Source organism: Pithys albifrons, chromosome 10, assembly GCF_047495875.1.
Source record: "Pithys albifrons albifrons isolate INPA30051 chromosome 10, PitAlb_v1, whole genome shotgun sequence".
Lineage (NCBI taxonomy): Eukaryota > Metazoa > Chordata > Aves > Passeriformes > Thamnophilidae > Pithys > Pithys albifrons.
This window is the reverse complement of record NC_092467.1, coordinates 22702142-22720015: the sequence shown is the minus strand read 5'-3', so window position 1 is coordinate 22720015 and position 17874 is coordinate 22702142. Positions and strand designations below refer to the sequence as shown.

General features: G+C 43.4%; 1 protein-coding gene across 8 annotated transcripts in view; it reads right to left on the bottom strand.

Moving 5' to 3' along the window:
• Nucleotides 1–17874, bottom strand: part of PTPRF (protein tyrosine phosphatase receptor type F) — a 377891-nt gene that overhangs the window by 85731 nt on the left and 274286 nt on the right. For all 8 annotated transcript variants that reach the window (XM_071564856.1, XM_071564860.1, XM_071564861.1 and 5 more), the window contains one exon: nucleotides 4558–4668. In XM_071564856.1, coding sequence (XP_071420957.1) covers nucleotides 4558–4668 — 111 coding nt within the window. The remainder of the gene's footprint in view (nucleotides 1–4557; nucleotides 4669–17874) is intronic.

Here is a 17874-nt window from a genome sequence, read left to right as displayed (position 1 = left end):
GTTTAACAGAGCACACTGCCAGAAGTGTGCATGTTAGCTGGGTTGTAAACAAACGTATTCTCTTGTTGTTTAGCAATTTTTCAGACATCCTCAGTTTTGGTAGCTGACTGTTCAACCACTGTCCTCAGCTTTTACTCTTCTCTTGGCAATAGCCTCGAGCTTTGACTGCTGTTGCTATTTTAGCTGTTTTAATATTACATAAGCAGAAAATGTTCTTTTTAAAGGCATCAAGTCTTGTTGCTCCAGGCCCACGTCAGTCATTCAGAATTATTATTATTTACACAAGGTCCCTGCAGCAGTAAGTATCATATAGCCACAAGTAGCCATTTTGGTGAGCTCCCTCTGTGTCTGAGCCTAAGCTACTGCCAAGTTCCCAAGGGTAAAACCCTGCAGAGGCCAGAGAATCGCTCCTAGGGACAGAGCCACAATCCAAACCTCATTTTGGGTTATGGCTCCTTGGTGAAATTTGGCAAATAAAACTTCAGACTCCAAGCAAGGTTCCCTGCTGCCAAATGAAATACTAGCCTGGCCTTTCAAAAAGTGGACGAAGAAACCACAGATTTTTGCAGTAATACCATTCTATTTACTGCAGACTGATTTACTAGTTTGCAATTTGGGGAAAGAGCAGACAATTCAGTTTTAAATGGTCTTGTTCTAAAAGCAGCTGTGCAGCTGCTTCTCTACAGTATGTGTAGCATTTTGGGCCAGAGAACTCACTGTGCTTGCCCCACTGGGCCATGCCTTGAAGGCTTGAAAAGTAGCACTTAAGAAGTGCAAACTGGGCAGCAGATTTCTCATTTGATGGTAAGTATGCAGCCCATGCTCCCATAAGTACTATTCTACAGGCATTGCTCACTGTTGTAAGCAGCACTGGGGAACACACCTAGTGAACTCCATAGTGTATTAATAAGGATATTCTGATACAGTCTTCCTGCTCATCTCCTTCACTGAAGTAGGAAAAAAAATAATGACGAGTAGAGAAAGAGAAGGGTGGAAAAAGCCCATCATATAGGGAAAGAGTCAAATAACAGTGCCACTGTGGAGGGGCACACCACACAGGTCACCACCTTTACAGGCATTCATAGGACAAGACTTTAGGCTGAAAATGCTCCTCTTTGTGCAGATGTCCCTGAAGCTGTAGGCAAATGAAAAATGAAATTAAAATTCATTAAAAAACAATGGCATAGGTGAATCAGTGCAATTATACGATATGCTCCGTGAGCATGACAAAATGACACCACCTTTTTCTTTTTTCCACGCCAGGTCCACTCTGCCTTCTACTCTTAAATCGATTTCTTGAATGTCTTGAATCAACTTCTTGGATCTTTTGCTGCTAAATTAGACACTAAGCTCTCTGGATTAGAGGAATCACATCTTCCATATGTTTCTACTCCCTTCCCTTCTGCCTGCAGCACCATGAAGTCCCAAATCTAATCAGTGCTACAATATACTGTGGTAGATGAGCGTTTCTTCATGGGTGTAACGGTAAAATCCAAACCAGCACTGACAAACATGCTTGTGCAGCACAGGAATATGACACTGTGCACCCTTCAAGATCCCTGCTATGTCCCAGATAGCCACCTTGCCCTGGCATGCTCCCTGCTCTTCCTTCCACCCTGTTCTTGCTCCTCTGATGGCCTGGATGTTTTCTGCAACCCTCCAGCAGTGGGAGGCAGTCGGATCCCAGTGCTGATCCCCAGCCCCATCCCAGCTTGGCAGCAGCAGCCAGATAGACCCATCAGTCCAGAAGCAGAAAGTTTATAAGGCTTGCTTTCCAGCACACTTAGTAAGATGAAAATAATAGCTGGAAGGAAAATGCATCCATTTTCCTTTACAAATCCCTGGTGTGGAAATGTTTTAACTTTTAATGAAGTCCATCTGTGCAGAAGTGCTGGCTGTAAAGGATTCACAGAGACAAGACACTGGTGTAGCCTGCTCCTTCCTCCTCCTGTTTTTTCATTGATATAGAAAGCCCTGAGCAGCGCCTGGATACTCCTTCTCAGCACCCAGTCTCTTCCTTTGTTAGCATGAAAAGTATAAAGATGCTAATGAGCCTATGCTTTCCAAAACAGCCTACTCACAAAGGATTACCTGCGAGGCTAGGAAAGGGGAGGACATGATCAAAAACATAAATCCCAGGAGTCAAGAGACAAGCAAACATTTGAACTATTAGAAAAACAATAGGCTGTAAATTGAGAGCAGGCACAAGCAGTCCCAAGAACTAAACAGTGGAAACTAGTGCTGCTGCTCAGCACTCAGCCATACTTCCCAAGGAAGTGGACAACTTCTTGGATACTCACTGCTGTGGCAGTGCAGCCCACAGACTTGATTTCCAGTATAATTTAGCATTAATTCGTTCCTCTCCAGTAAAGATGCAGGCATTTTATCACAATCCTACTCCAAATCACTGGTCTATCTAATGACAACCCTGTAGGACTATCAAAAGAAGAAAAAAAACAGGGATTCTTTTATTCTGCATCCCAGACCTAAGAAAGCAAGATTTTTTTTCAGCTTGTTTATTAAAGAAATAAAATATTCTTCTTGGTTTGAATAACTTTTTTGAAGTCTTTAACTAGTGTAGTAACAATATGTTACTTTTTTGGTAGAACATTTGCTATCAGAAACTGTAAACAAAATTACCATCTAGGGACTAGTATGCACATGAAATATCATCTGTTAATATTTATGGGGTATCACACTTAAATATACATCAGGATTTCATCAGGATCATGCAGTTTGAAAACTCATATTGTAAAGATTATGTGCAAGAAAAAGGCTTGTTCTGAAATTTTATGTGCAAAAAAATGACAGTTAACAGCAAAACAGATGTCTAAGAACATGTTTTCTTTGGTGAACATTGGGATCCTCTCACATGTGCAGACCATCCGTGGCCCATGCTTAGCCCAACCAGGACAGATGAATCTTGCTGAGCCACAAGTCAAGTGTAAAATTCAGTATACTCCTCAGTCCTAAGGGATTCATTTGCTAAACAAAGAGTGTTCATTAGTAAGAAACTGGAAAGTTGGTAAGAAGATACTTTTCTGCCTCTTGAAGCTTCCGTGCCTTTTTCAGCCACATCTCTATAGAAAACAGAACATTGACAGTCTGAGCATGTTACAGGAAGCAAAAGCAACCCAAATACTGCAGTAATACAGCTGGGTATCCACAAAAACCTATGTAACAACAGCCAACTTGGTAACTAGAATTCTTTCTCTTAGAGTGCAAAGGGTCAATCTGGGATGAGTTTTAGTACAGCTTGCCTGAAAAAATGAAATTGCAAGAATATAGGGAATTTAAAATCATCCATAAGTACACTGTGAGAGTGAAATGAGTGATTCCACTGCATAGATATAGCTTCATCTTCTGAATATGCTTAATTGGATACTTCAGTCTTCCAAAGACTCTTATAATCCAAATTACACTGCAAAAGAGAAAAGCAGTCCCCCATAATAAGCAACGAAAACAATGCCAGAAGCCACTCCTAGAAGCAAACACACAGCATGAGAAGACTGTATCATTCTCATGTCCTCTTTCCATACTAACCAAAGCAATACAACTTTAAGATTGTATTTTCTTTCTTCAAATCAGAGGAAGGAAGAAATGAATATGAGATTTTATTATTAGACTGCTGATTTACTATGTGGAAATAAAATCTGGTTCTCCCTTCCTAACAAACAATGGGTCGTATCAGCACAAGAATGTTCTTTCTCTTCTTGGGAAATCCCATAACTACATTTCCCAAGCGTTCCTGACCAGTGTCTCTGGTTCTACAGACTGTTGTATGAAGCAGCACTTTTTTTTTCCTTGCTGAAATGAATAGAAAGTGTACAGGGAATTTAGCCCTCGCTTCTCTCCAAGCTAATTCAAACACCTTCAATGCAGAGTAACAAAACTGCCAGGACACTGTCCTAATACAAAACTGAGTTATTTTGGTATGTTGAAAACAGTTTTAAATTGGCAACATAGCATAAGCATTAGAAAAATCACTTTACATGGACTGTGGCTGATTTCCAGCAGGTTCCCAGTGTGAGCCCTTCATACCCAGAGGCTCAATCATTGATGCATATAAGATGGATTAGGACAACTCCAAAAAGCTGTCAGTTTTTAAAAGGTGCACATTCCAAAGCAGAGGCCTAGACATTGTCTCACTATAGCTGAGCACCTCTGCCTCATCAGAGCATGGTTAGTTTTAAACTACTATACCAAAGGTTAGTTTATACTAAGAGGATTAAGCACCCCTAGATATCAATTAAAATAACTACGACACGAAGCTAAGGAGTTCAAAGGAGAAAGGAATTCCAATTCTGCCCATATTTCAGCATTTTATGTAACACCATATAAACAGCAAAAATATATTTCCAGAAATGTGAGTCAAACACAACATGGATTGAAGATATCATTGAACGTAACTTGCTGGTTTTTGAGAAAAAGGGCCCATCACACAAGCCACAAACCGTGATAGGGGCACTAAGGCAGGGAACATAACTCCTTTGCTGAAAGCCATGGAGCATTTCGGGAAGGAGGAGAGTGACCTCCTTGGGTGGAAGCTGCTCTTACCTCGAACATAAAGGTTAGCTGGGGCAGAGTAGCGGGTTCCTGCGCTGTTGGTTGCAACACATTCATATTTGCCTTGGTCTGACTCTTCACTGTTCTCTATTTGCAGAGCTCCTGTACACAAACAAGATGAAACAGACAATTCAGGTTATGGCAAATCTGGTATCAAACTGACAGCCTCTGAAAAGGAAGGCCATGCCCCACGCTTTTAAGGTATCTTCTTGGATAAATATTTCATGATGTTCCCTGGACCCACAGGATACCAGCATGCAGTCAAAGGTACCCAGTCTGCTGTTAGAAACTTGTGAAATTGATTATTGTTATTTTTCTGATGTGCAGGGAACCAGTTACTGATGTACTTCCAACCACCCCAACCACTTTTATTCATTTCTTCAATAAAGGAAAAAAACATACACATACGCACATCTTAATTACAGCTTTGTATGGGACTCCTGTCTAATAAAAGAACATTTAATAAGCTTTTAATCAAAACAGCCAAGCACAAAGAACACTAACTGTAGCTGTTTGTTTCTTATCTGATCCACACAAAGCCTAGCAAACACCCAACAAACTGCGACCTTCCTGCAGAAATTGGCAGAGTCCCATCCCTCCCACCTCACCACCCTTCCTTCCAACAGACATCCCTTTTCGAGAAAACATTTTGCCTTTAGTCAGCTTCCTGCATGTTAGTGATCTCCTTGTTCTTTCAGATTTCATTATCTGTGGTATAAAAAGATTAGAAACTCAGTCTGAGACAACAAAGATACACACCAATGTAATACACCCAATTTGCTGCACAGCACTCTTGTGAAAGTCCTTTGTCCCAGTGGTGCCTGCTCCTCCAGCTTTGTGTCAGGCATAGTCACTTATCCCAGACTGCAGGTTCCCCAGGACATGATCTGATCCCATCCCCAAAGTGTCAGATGCATGAGGGGCACATCTAAATAATGCCAGTAATTGTCAGGGCAAACATAGTAGCAAGTTACATGGGCACCTTGTACAGTACCCGTGATGTTGAAGTGAATAACGGTCTAAGGGGGTTTCCTCTCATCTGCTCAGCCTATTGCTCTGGTGTCCAGCACTGCTCAGCCTGGGAGTCTGGCCCTTCATCCAGCTTCTTGCCTAACACAGGTAACTGCACAACTGGTCACATCTAAACTCCCTGAACTGGGCTCCATATGCAGACTAAAATATGGAGAAGCAGAGAAAGAAAAAAAGCAGGATGCACATGACAGCAACCTGGCACTGCAGGAGTGCACGCCCCTTGGCCAGAGACTGAAGCGGCTACTGCTCAGCCTGCTTCCCCCAGGCGTTGTGGGAATCATTTTTTAAGTGCCTGCAAGTGCTCAGATTCTGCTGGTTAGGATTGCCTGTAAGAAGGAAACTGCTCACAAACCATATACTGAACTAAAAAACATTAACCCCTTTACTTGTAAGGATTTGAACTCATTTCTGCCTGCCACGGTTCAAAATGACCACTGAGAGCCACACTGAGAAAAGCTGGTGAAATTGCTTTCTCCCTTCTTGCTGGTTCAAGCTGCAGAGGTCAAACTCAGTTTTTCATATCATCAGTACAAAAGAAAAACTAATGTGAATCAACCACTGCCACCTACATTATTTAGAAGGATAAATTGAGACTGTAGCATAAGCCTATATGTCATGGGGAAAAATGAACTTCCCTGGGTTCTGCCATACAATAAAAATGATGTACAGAGCCCTCCCTATTGTTGCATTAGTGCTGGAAATGAGGCTTCAGCTAGACAGAGAAAGCTTGTTTGCAAAAGTCTTTCTGCCTGCTAACAAAAGGACCTGCCAGCTTGCCTAGCCACAGCACTCTCTGGACACACATAGGCCAAAGCCTACAGATCTCTGCTGCTTAATTCAGGGAAAACACTGAATTTCTACACGCTGTCTGGGAAAAACATCTTCAAGCAGACAGCAGCATGACAGGCAGTGGAGTAGGACGAAGCTTCTGAGCGTTGACAAAATATAGAGAATCAGAGAATCAAGAAATGGGAAAGACCTATTACATTACCTCATGCATCCCTTGGGGCCAGGGCAGGATTGCTCCCTGTGGTAAATGTACTTGTGTTCTGTCCAATCCCATTTTAAATGTGCCAAGAGATAGGTCTTCCACCACTTCCTCGAGGAATTGATGCCACTGGCTGGTTATGCTCTCTGTCAGGAAGATTTTCCTGAAACTCACCATATATTACCCCCTTCATAATTTCTGCTCATTACTCCTTCAGCATGCATGTGCTGCAGAGCTCATTCCAAGGGCTTGCATCAAGCTTGCCTGGGAAAAGCTGTCTGCTGCAAAACATACCCAAACTTAACAAAAAACTCAACTGGCTGGGTTGGAAGCAGAGCCAGCTTCAGGTGATGGGCAGGGGTGTCTGCCTAGAAAAAATAAGGTCCCTAGCTAATTCTGCCATAAACACATACCTTTCTGTATGCCCCTTTCAGCCATTTAATATGTATCATTGGTATATACCCTTTATACTTGTGACTACCATGCCACTTAAATGTCAAACTGTTTTTTATCTCTAGAGACCTCAACAGCTGAAAGGAAAAACTGTAAAGAAAATGAAGAAAATGAAGGCAGAGGGGAGTTTCAGGTGACATGCTGTTACTGTCTCTCAGTTCTGCAGCCCACATGGACCAATTTCTAAAATCATACTACAAACATGTAACATGTGTCAGCAACTGCCTGCAAACTGCTCACGGACATTGGGCAAGAATTCTGGTTTAGTCTGGATTGGCACGACTATTCAAACTGTGGTATGTCAGGAGCAAGAGAAAATTCAGAGCAGAAGGAAGTTAACACAAACCTTTCAAATTAACAAGAAGGAGAACAGGTACTGCAATAAATCTTCATTAGACAAACATACAGATCCTGCAGCATAGCAGACAGCTAACAGAAAATGGAAGGATTATGGTAAACTCATGGCCGCTAGTGAGTCTAGAGGGGTCTTCTTGAAGGACAACCTACAACTAAGTGATGGATCCAGGAAGTGTAGGGTGTCCCAGAGTACAAAGATTGAAGAATAAAGCTAAGAAACTCAGACATTTCTGGGATCAGAAAGCTGGAGACAAAAATGCATCTGAGACTCGGAAAAAAACCTCCCTAAGTATAAAATGCTCCCAACATTAGTTCAATGATGCCAGAGAGAGACAATAGTTCCATCTGTTGGAAGGTTCACAGCTAGGTTGGACAGGACACAAGAGTACAGGAAAGGAAGAACTGAGTCCCGAGTAGCTCCCTTCCCTGAAATTCATGGAAGCTGCATCTAAAAACCCTCAAAAGCACAGTGAATTCTTTGGCTTGACAAGTGCAGAGCACCTAATTTCTATTCCTAGACCTGTCAACATCTCATAATCTTCTGCGCCTCTGCAAACCAGGGTAACAAAGGCTGATCTACTTTTACTCATTACTTTGGGATTTATATTGCACAACTTGCTGAGTAAGGTCTTGTTCGCACAGGATGTTCCTGTAGACTTCTCACACGGACTCCTTCAGCGCTCCTGTGCCAGGTGCCTTGCTCCTGTGTGCATGGCCAAGTCCTGATGTGCAGTCAGACAGCACAACTTCAGTGGATGCATGAGGACCATCTACAATCAGGACATGCCCATAAGTACCCAGAGCAGCAAAGAGCTTGTCTGGGAGCTCATGGGGGTCTGCAGTGTTCCGTGCACATCAGAATGAAACCTCTCCCTGCTGAGCACCACTCGACCTCTGCTGCCTCTGAAGCCCCTGAGCTACAGTCGTGCTCCAGAAGAGGGGCAGCTATTCCTCGCCACGCTGCTACGTCACGTCAGTCTTGCATGTGGCTCAGACCCACTCCTGTTAACACATATCAACTTATCAGAAAGCTGACAGTTCCTGAGAAAAACCCCTGGCTATTCTCCAGTGCCACGGAGTACGGTGACAAGGCAGAGCTTTCTGGGGCTGAGAGCAGAAGCCAGCCCTGCTGACTGACAAGCATTTTTTCTATTATATTCCTTATTCCTTTTAACTCTGTGCTGGTATCTCCTCGTTAGTCCCTCCCCTCCTCTCCTACCTTTTCCTTTGCTCTTTAACTTAGGCACAGACAGCAGTCCCGTTAGCAGCTTTCACAGATACTTATCTATTCAAATATATTTGTGCTCGGGCAGAATCATTAGTTGCAGTGACAGTGGTTAAAAGCAGCATTTAAGAAGTGCACTGCACAGAGAAAGCATGGGAAAGGCAGATCCTGATAAAGGATGCTTGCTGGCAGTGCTGGGGACTCTTGTGCCATGGAGGGCTTGTCACTCCCTCCTCTAGGTGACAAACAGAATGTAAAAGGCTCTGTGCTGCCATACAAATTGATGCTGAAATCCTGTTCCGTAGCTCATCGGGTGCTTGTGCTCTCTTCTCCCAGAGAGCACTGCATGGAGCTAAACACAGCAGGTTCTGGGGTGACACTCTTCCGTATCTACTCAGCTCAGAGCTCCATCTCCAGTGGTGCAAGCAGCTCTTTTCTTGATCAGGGCATTCACAGCCTCAGTCCTCCTGGCTCACAACACAGGGTCTGACTTTTTGCCCTGGTTATAAAATTCCAGACATGGAATTAAATGCTCCTGTAAGTACCCAAGAGTCAGAGAAACCAGGCTGCAGTCATGGCGCTCATCTAAGGAAAGGAGTTGCAACGCAGATGTAATAAAGCCAGCTACCTGACCAGGGCCCTTCCTCTCAGCAGAGGTAAATTTTACCCATCCTGCACACTAGAGCACATGTCTATCCCTAAAACTCTCCCTTCTCCTTCCTCTTACCTCCCATCAGCTTCCTTCACACAAATACTGACTCCTCCTGCACCAGTATTGTTAGCCCTCTCTTCAGCCAGTGCTCAGGTGTGGGTCCCAATTCCTTCTGCTAAAAAATGCCCTCCTAGAGAAGGAGAATTCCTCTAACAAAATCCAGAGAGCTGTGGAGCACGGTCAGAGGCAAGCCCAGACCAAACAAGGACCCATAAATGCGAATATGGTGGAGAAAGAGACACTGTGAAGCCCTGACAATGAGAGAGTTGGGCTCTGTCACCTTGGCTGCTGACTCTGATAACCAACACTTGCTGGGCTCTGTCACCTTGGCTGTTGACTCTGAAAACCAACACTTGCTGTGAAAAACCACCAAAACCATGCAATAGTCACTAATAATAAAAACAAGCATTTACCATATTCACTGTTTTTGGAAATTTGTAACAGCAGCATCTCCCAGATGTTACAGAGGATTGCACCTACCCTGCACCAGCCATCAGCACTGCCAAATATGCAAAACAAGGTAACTGCAAATTTATTTTCATTGTTAGTGTTCATTATGGTTATTATGCCTGAGAGGCCAGGGATTGGCATGCAAAGGGCCTGTTCTGGATGGCAGCACTGTTGAGAAATCACTCTCCTGTGTGTCAGAGGCAGCTGCTGATAGCACACGACTGCTGCCATGAGCTGGACTTGGGTGGAGAGGGAGTAAAGGAGACCCAACGTGCTCAGCAGCATGAGGCCTTCTCTTCGACAGCAGAGTTTCAGGATGCTCTGATCTCTCACTAGCAGGTACAGGAAATCTCAGGGGACTCTGTGTCAGATGCAAAAGTACAGCACTGTCAAATGCACAGTAACACCTCTGTGCTTCTAAAGGGACATGAGTCAATCTGAATTCCGACAGTAAGAAACACGGCATTACAAACATTTCCAGGCACTACCCAACGACACTGCTCCTGCAAGCAGATCTTATTTTTAAATTGTTCTCCTTTTGCTGTTTTTTAGCGACTAGGAAAAGCTCAAGAAACAGGAAAAAACTGTCTATCATACACAAAGTGCAATCAAATGTACAAACACATGCTCAAAACGAGACAGCAAAATTCTTTTAGCTTCCTCTAATCCCTTTGGATAGCTTTATGCTCCAGCTCGCAGGATAGCGTTGAAATACTGGAGCTATATTTAAACCAGTTCGCCTGGGACTGGAAGAGGTTTAGCTGCAGCTACACACAAGTCGGTGCGGGTGTTTACCTGGCTTCCCAGACAGCTTCTGACACCCAAGTGAGCTGATCTAAAGTTAATTCAGACAGACCTCTGCTACGCTGACGTCTGCAGGGAAGAAATACTCTTATGTATGGGAACCTCTGATATTTCCTGTGGTGACAGAAAAGTAACAAATAAATCTAACTGGAGAGGGATAATGCCTAAGATGATGATATTTCTTTACCTCCTCATGTGCATCTGATCTAGTGCCTGTTCAGTTCAGCACCCACCAGAAACACAACTGGGCTCTGCTCTCTCTTACAGCCCAGGGCAGGAAAATGCAGTCAGGTTTCACAAAAGGTTGAGTGAGTTCAATTGCAGAGAAATGCTGAAAATGAACATCTTATATTCTACTTTGAAAATACAAATGGGGCAGAACTTGCTTAAACATGGATTTGCTGATACAATCTGCGGGTCATCTTAAGAAGCCAACTACTGCTTAATCTGACAGGCATTTTTATCAGCTCTATGTCTTTCTGATGAACAAACAGGGATTTCAAGATTAGATTACTATCTGAGGCAGTCCCAGAGGGGCAAAGAGTGAAGTTACAAACAGAAATTCTAAATTATAGATTGGAGCTCTTCCCGTTTCAGGGAAGCCAGAGATGGCTTGAACAGAAAGGACCAAATACATGGGGTAAGGTCAAACAAAGTGTATAGAGACAAAAATCTCCTGTTTGGAGGGGTGCATGGTAGAATTTCTCAGGTCATCCTCTGGCTAACCACACACTGCTCTCTGTGACTGGGTTCACCACTGCTCTGGCACAAATGTTACCACCCCAAGTACTCCACACACACAACTCCTAGTGACACAGGCACAGCAGCAATCAAATCAAACCAAAACCACCCCTTCCCCCCAAACATCATTACCAAAAGGGTTCATTCAGAGTAATCAGTTCACCCTTCCTTTCAGACCAAATTAATGGATTCCAAAGCATCAAACTTACCTTAATGAGGAACAAGAGTGCAGCTGGGTATAGAACATGGCAGAACAGTCACTTCTACATGGACACAACCTCACCATCATAAAAGCACTTTCATCTAATCTGTCGTTATCTTTAGAAATTCAATGACCTCCGTTTTAAATAAGAGGCATCAGGCTGACAGAAATCCTCTAGGAGAAGCCAGAGAGCAGCACGTGGCTTCTGTTTGCTCTCATAGAAATGTCATCTTTGACATTCAAACAGGACACATATATTTTAAATAATGTCAAGAACATTCTTAAAATACCTCATCAGGACTCAAACGGGGGTGGGAAGGGGGTGGGGGTGCGGGGAACTTATGTTTATGAGATGGATGGTTCTTTTAACAGAGATGCGATCAGTTCCCAAGCAGGACGTATGGAGCATCCATGTGGTTCTGGTGCTGAGTCACTAATGTCATCAGATAGGGCGGGTGTGCAGCAAGGCGTGTGGGGAGGCCCCGGGACGGCTGCACACTCAGCGTGCTCGGCCACAGCTCAGAGCAGTTGGCTACTTAGCATTCCATCTGTCATTTCATTTTAGGGTTTGCAGTAGAAACAGGAGATGAAGAAATAGTTTTAAGGAGCTTGTAACATCACAGCTGTCAATCTCCAGTGTTCCAAAGGGAGGAATGACAGATATATAAGCCCATTCATATAAAAATAAGGTTTGCAGTCGTTTTCCCTGACCCAGATTTGCTACAGAGGCAACTTAATGCAAATACGTATCAAACAGCAATTCACATTTACTCTAAAATCACTTAACTGGAGCTGAAAACATTAACCCCCAGCAACAGAACCAGTTCCAAGAGTCACATTATTAACTTTCAGCAGTGATTCAGGGAAAAGGGAGAGGAAAGGGGAGAAGGAGGAAAACTGAACAAACGAGGTTGTGTTGATTTATAGGTAGTAGTCATTCTGTGATGAAATCCAGAGGTCAATCAAGAGGGGTAACCAAAATCACAAGAGAATTCAGAGGGGCCTTAGCATGTAACACTGATTAACATGCTAAAGTTAATCTAAAGAGACAACTTTGAGCATTTAAGCTAGAAAAAACAACACTCCAACTGGAAAGTCATTACTGGTGCACACAGGCTGTGAAAACTAGCTGTGACTGTGCACCAGGCCAGGCTGGGCTGGGCTGTCAAACCAAGAGGGGGTTTAATTAATGAAGGTTTAAACAGCCAGATGTACTTCTGATTCAACTATTTAAAACAAATCTTTGTGCTGCAAAGCAACATCAGCATGTCCAGCTCAGAAAGGGGGGTCTGGGGCAGTGGTTCTCTGTTCTGCCGCCAAATTAGAGGGTTGGTACACCTGAAAGACAAAATGAGGAACATAAAGGTGCTCCTCCTTATCCCACAGACATATTTACTCAATCTTTCAAGAATTATTCTCTGTCTGGTGAGAGTTTCATGCCCATGAGCAGCGGCAGAGAAGAATTGGACCGTTCTCTTGTGAAAATGTTACCTCCATACACTTAGACCAAAGCAATCCACCTAAAACCCCTGAGACACAAGACCTCAGAGGCTACAACTCTGTGGGAAGTTCAAGACTTGCAGAAGCTGCAGGAGATGTCAACTCTCCTGTTGTGGAGGCCTGGGACCATTTTCCAAACTTTTGCAAACTTTCCATTGAATAACCCCCTTTCAACAGTGCAAAATTGCAATGGATGACTCTACAAGAAATCACGCTAAAATCCAGTCAAAATAAACACACTAGTGGGAGAGTGCAGATGAGCGAGAGCGCTGGCAGAATTAGGGCTGAGAGTAAAAGCTGAAGATGAGAAACACCGGAGGAGAAGGGACAAGGCAGACAGGAGATGGAGTGACGTGACAACTGGAGGCACATTTCAGCATTCTTACCTCTGATCGGTGTACCACCTGGTGAGGTAATTTGAATGCAAATAAGATTAGAGAGAAGCATTAGTACAAAGAGGAAAGGAAGAAAATTATAACTAAAAAACAGAAAGTTTATTTAAAGCTAGAATTTGTATTAGCGCGACAGGAATAAAAAAAAAGAAACTGATGTGCAATAAAAGTCAGAGTGACACTCTCAGGAGGTTAGTAAAGCTCATCGCTTCCAGGAGTGCAGCGTCCAGCCCTGCATCCTGCCAGTAAAGCCCCACCCTCAAAAACAGGGGCCAAACTAAGCTGCCAAGGTGGTATTCCTGGCTGGCCTCACCACTTGCATTCACCCACGCCACTGTTCAAGCAGTTGAGATGGAGGACACTGTGGGAAGATGATGCAGTGCCCCTTCCTCATACAGAGCAAGGAGGGTGTGTCCTGGGGGCTGTGTGACTGTGAGTGTGCTGGGCAGGAGGGGTGGAAAGCACATGGTTGCGGGCACTAAGTGCAATTTTGCTTTGGGGTTAGAATGACCAGTGGGACAAAATCTGCTTGCTTAAAGACATTAAACTAAAGGGAAAGTGTAATAAATCATTTTTGAGTCATTCTCCACATTCCCAAAACCCTTGCATCAGGTTCCCTCTGGCAAAGAAATTGGTGTCATGCAGAATTAACTTTACATACAGAAATATTTCAAAACAAAGTAGTTTCTGGTAATGTAACCGTGGCACGCTAGCCAGACCTCTGCTGTTCCTGTCTAATATGGATGTTAGCTGGAGAAAGCAATCCCTACCCTCTTTATAAGGCACTGGAGATAATTTTACATGCTGTAATGAAGAGTATCTTATAAGGAGGGCTTCTCTGGGAGTGAGGTTAAATTATCCTGCTGCAACAATCCATAAAGGTTCATTTTATGAGGTCAACGTATTTAGCAAGCGGAGGATCCACTGGTCACTGTCTTGAGTTTGGCGTACAATCAATACTGAAGCATGATGGAGAAGCTCCAGCTGGGCAAATTGGCAAGGAACCCTTCTAAATCCCCACTTTTGTCCCCTTGGTCTTAATTTGCACATATGAAGGCTGTTAGTATAAGGGAGAGATTCATGCAGATTGAATCTGTAGGCAGTTAATGGTATGTGTTGGTTTTATGCAGATTTGTAGGATCTGAATACCAAGCACTTACCAAAGAAAACTGAGGAGTTTAAACAGACAGAAAAACAGGGTTAAACAGGACACAGCGTGTCAAATCATGTTCAGTGTATTGATTAATAAATACCAGTATGCATACAAGAGTGTCGTGTATCTCAGATTTACAGCTTATTCCATTATCCACAACAATGATCACCCAATGGGAAAGAAAGACAGAAAATAATTTCTGTAAATACAAAGAAGGCATATTTTAAGCACACTTAATTTGCCTATTAAGAAGTAAGTACAATATTTATACTTATTCTTTTCTTTCCTAACTACTCTTCCTTTAGGCATAGTTCTTTTTTGAAGCAGGAGCAGCAATTCAAACTATTCATTTTAGCATTTTTCTCTGCCAAAATGACATAACCCAATTTAAACTTTATGTCCTGTTATATTTTTTGACGTTTTCTATCCACAGATGACTGAAGCATCAGGAAAAATCTTTCAGTGACTGAAGCTGTGGGTAATCTCACTCTTGCCATAATAAATCTGCTGCTTACTTATTTATCTTAGTAACTACGGCTACCCCTGACAGAACAGTTACATCCAGAGATACTTGCATGGAATAGCACAGCCATGGAAAACAGGGTTATTTCTCTTTGCCTGTTTGGAAAGTTTGCCAAGTGATTATTTTAGTTCTGTTTGTTCTAGGGCTTTCCCCATCCTGTGGTGTATCATGTATCCCCTGTCCCATCCCTTCAACCCTCTTCAGAGTTAAGAAAAGCATCATCACAGTGTGTCACTTCCCCTGGGAACGGTGATATGACTTTGAGCACAAGCCCAAGGGGAAGAAAACAGGACTTCCTTATCTCTCATCTGACTGAAATAGGGTTTGTTGCTCTGTCCTAAAACTGAAAAGATTTGCAGCAAATCTTTAAATCTATTCCCTGCAGAGGCTAAACCCTTTCTCTAATACCCAATTGTCTGAACAGAGCTCTAGAAGGAACTGCATACTTGAAGCAGATTTCCCAAAACGTTAAGTGTGGCCAGCTCATTTTTTCATGCGTTGAATCCCAATCTTCCTGGCTCGCAAATGTGAGCCAATCTGTGTTGTATTTAGTGCAGTGTTTGTTCTATGTCTCTCTCACCTTTGCAAAGTTAAGACATTCGCTCTTCACTCAGAGGACAGACACCATTACAGAGAGTGCACAAGGCTTTTCTGTTGGATCCCAAATTTCCTAATCCAGAAGGAAAAGAAGTTCCCTTTGTCCTTCACATCACATGACAATTCATGTCTGGCTGTTGCCCTTTCAGAGTCCCTTGAAGGAACCAAATCACAGTGCATAGGCCATGGAGTGCCAACGTAAGAGAGTCCATCAAATGATGGAAGTGTTACCACTCAAATGGTTGCCGAGGCCAACCTGTGCCCCATGACCACCAGGCTGCTTTATTCAAATGGCACCCCATGATCAAACTTCAAAACCAATTCCTTGTGTTTGAGATGTTTGAGACACTCATAAGGAAGTTTATTTCACCTTTGTGGTAACAGACACAGAGTAACATCCTACAATATTCACCTCAGTCAAGAAAGAGCACTTACCCCGACACCCTCTGTGTACTGGAAGCACACAGTCAGGCACCCAAAGCAAGACAAAACACAGGATGATACACAGGAAAACCCCACAGGGTTATTTGCATCGGTATGTCCCAGTACTCAAAAGCAGTTCTGTTGGAGAAGGGACCTCACTCTGATGACAAACTTACCACAAACTTACCAGTGTATCATTTCCTTGTAGGCACCTAAACCACTTTAATCACTTCAAAGCAACATCAACACAGAAATCAAGGCTCTTGCTGCTTGCAACTGAGTACTAGGGGCAGTGCAACACTGAATCCCAGAGAACTCCTGACTGCTTTCATCTGCTTCCTAACAAAGAAATCAAAGTATTACAGGAAAGACTGACTATTTGCCACCAGTTGCCACAGAAAGTCTGAATGGATCCCACGACTGCTGTGTGCACCTCACGCAGCAAGACCCAGGTCTGCAGTACAGGTTCTTCCAGGACACAAAACTTTTAGCTGTCAACTGGTTGGTCACAGTATTGCTTCAACCTTCATCCAGTCAGTCCTTTCTACATCCATTCTTGCATGGGTACCCTGATTGTTCTAGGCAGTTAAATGCCTCCCTGACATCCAATCCCGTCAGATCTCGGAAGCTAAGCGGGGTCAACCCTGGATTAGTACTTGGATGGGAGACCTCCTGGGAAATGCCGGGTGCTGTAGGGTTCTAGTCCTGAGGACTTCACTGGCACTGTCCAAGCTCGCTCGGCCGTGGCAGATGAACCTCAGGACTTAAACGGTGGAGCCAGTTCTGCGCACGCTGAGCCTCACCTAAAAATCCACTGCGCAGGCTGGAAGGGCACACCCATGTGGGGACAGCCCTTCCCAAATCTTCATTCGCGAAGCCGAGCCACACACACACCCTGATTGTCCTGGATAATACAACCAAAACCCACTCCTTGGGCTGCCCTTACACACCTTGTTCCAGGTCAATGCCCATCTGTTGTCTGGACTCAAAGCTGTTTCTTGCCAGGAGTTTTACCCAACATATTCTGCTGGGTACTAACTGCTGACTGTCACCAGTGAAACAGGAAATGCATGTCACAGCCCCTTCACCAGGACAGGCACCACCTCTTTTTGCATGTTTGTTGTGTATCCCTTTCATTTCTAAATAAGTAGTAATTCTACTTGATATGATCAAAATTAAAATGAAAATAGTTGCTGGTAACTGAGAGCAAAAATGCAGCAAGATGATGTGGTGATCTGGCTCTCACTGCCTCGTTGTTAGAGGCACCTACACTTTTCCAGAGAGTGACCAAAGTCCCCTGCAGAGTACTCCCTTAATACTTTACTTGCAGTTAACTGCCTGAAAGCCACACTACAGTCTAGGGGACGGTTCCTTAACTCAGTTAATTGATGGTGATTAAAAGAGAATGATACTTTTCATAACACCAAGTTCCTTATTAAATGAAAGATAATGCTTCCTGAAGTTCAGGTGTTTCCCTACATGGCAAAGATATCTGTTCACATTTAGAATAGTTCTTCTAATTTGACATTTTGTTCATAAGCTTTCTGAAGAGCAAGGTGGAAGAGCAATTCTTCAGCTGTGAAACTCACTGGACACATTCAGGAGCTTTGAGAGTATGAATTCCATCTGAGTTGTTCTGAAGTCCCCAGGAGCTTGTGATCCAAGAATCTTTACAGAAGAACTGTGAAGCACCAGCACAATCTGATCTATACTGGGAGAGTTTCTGCCACATCATTAACTAATTTTAAAACATGGT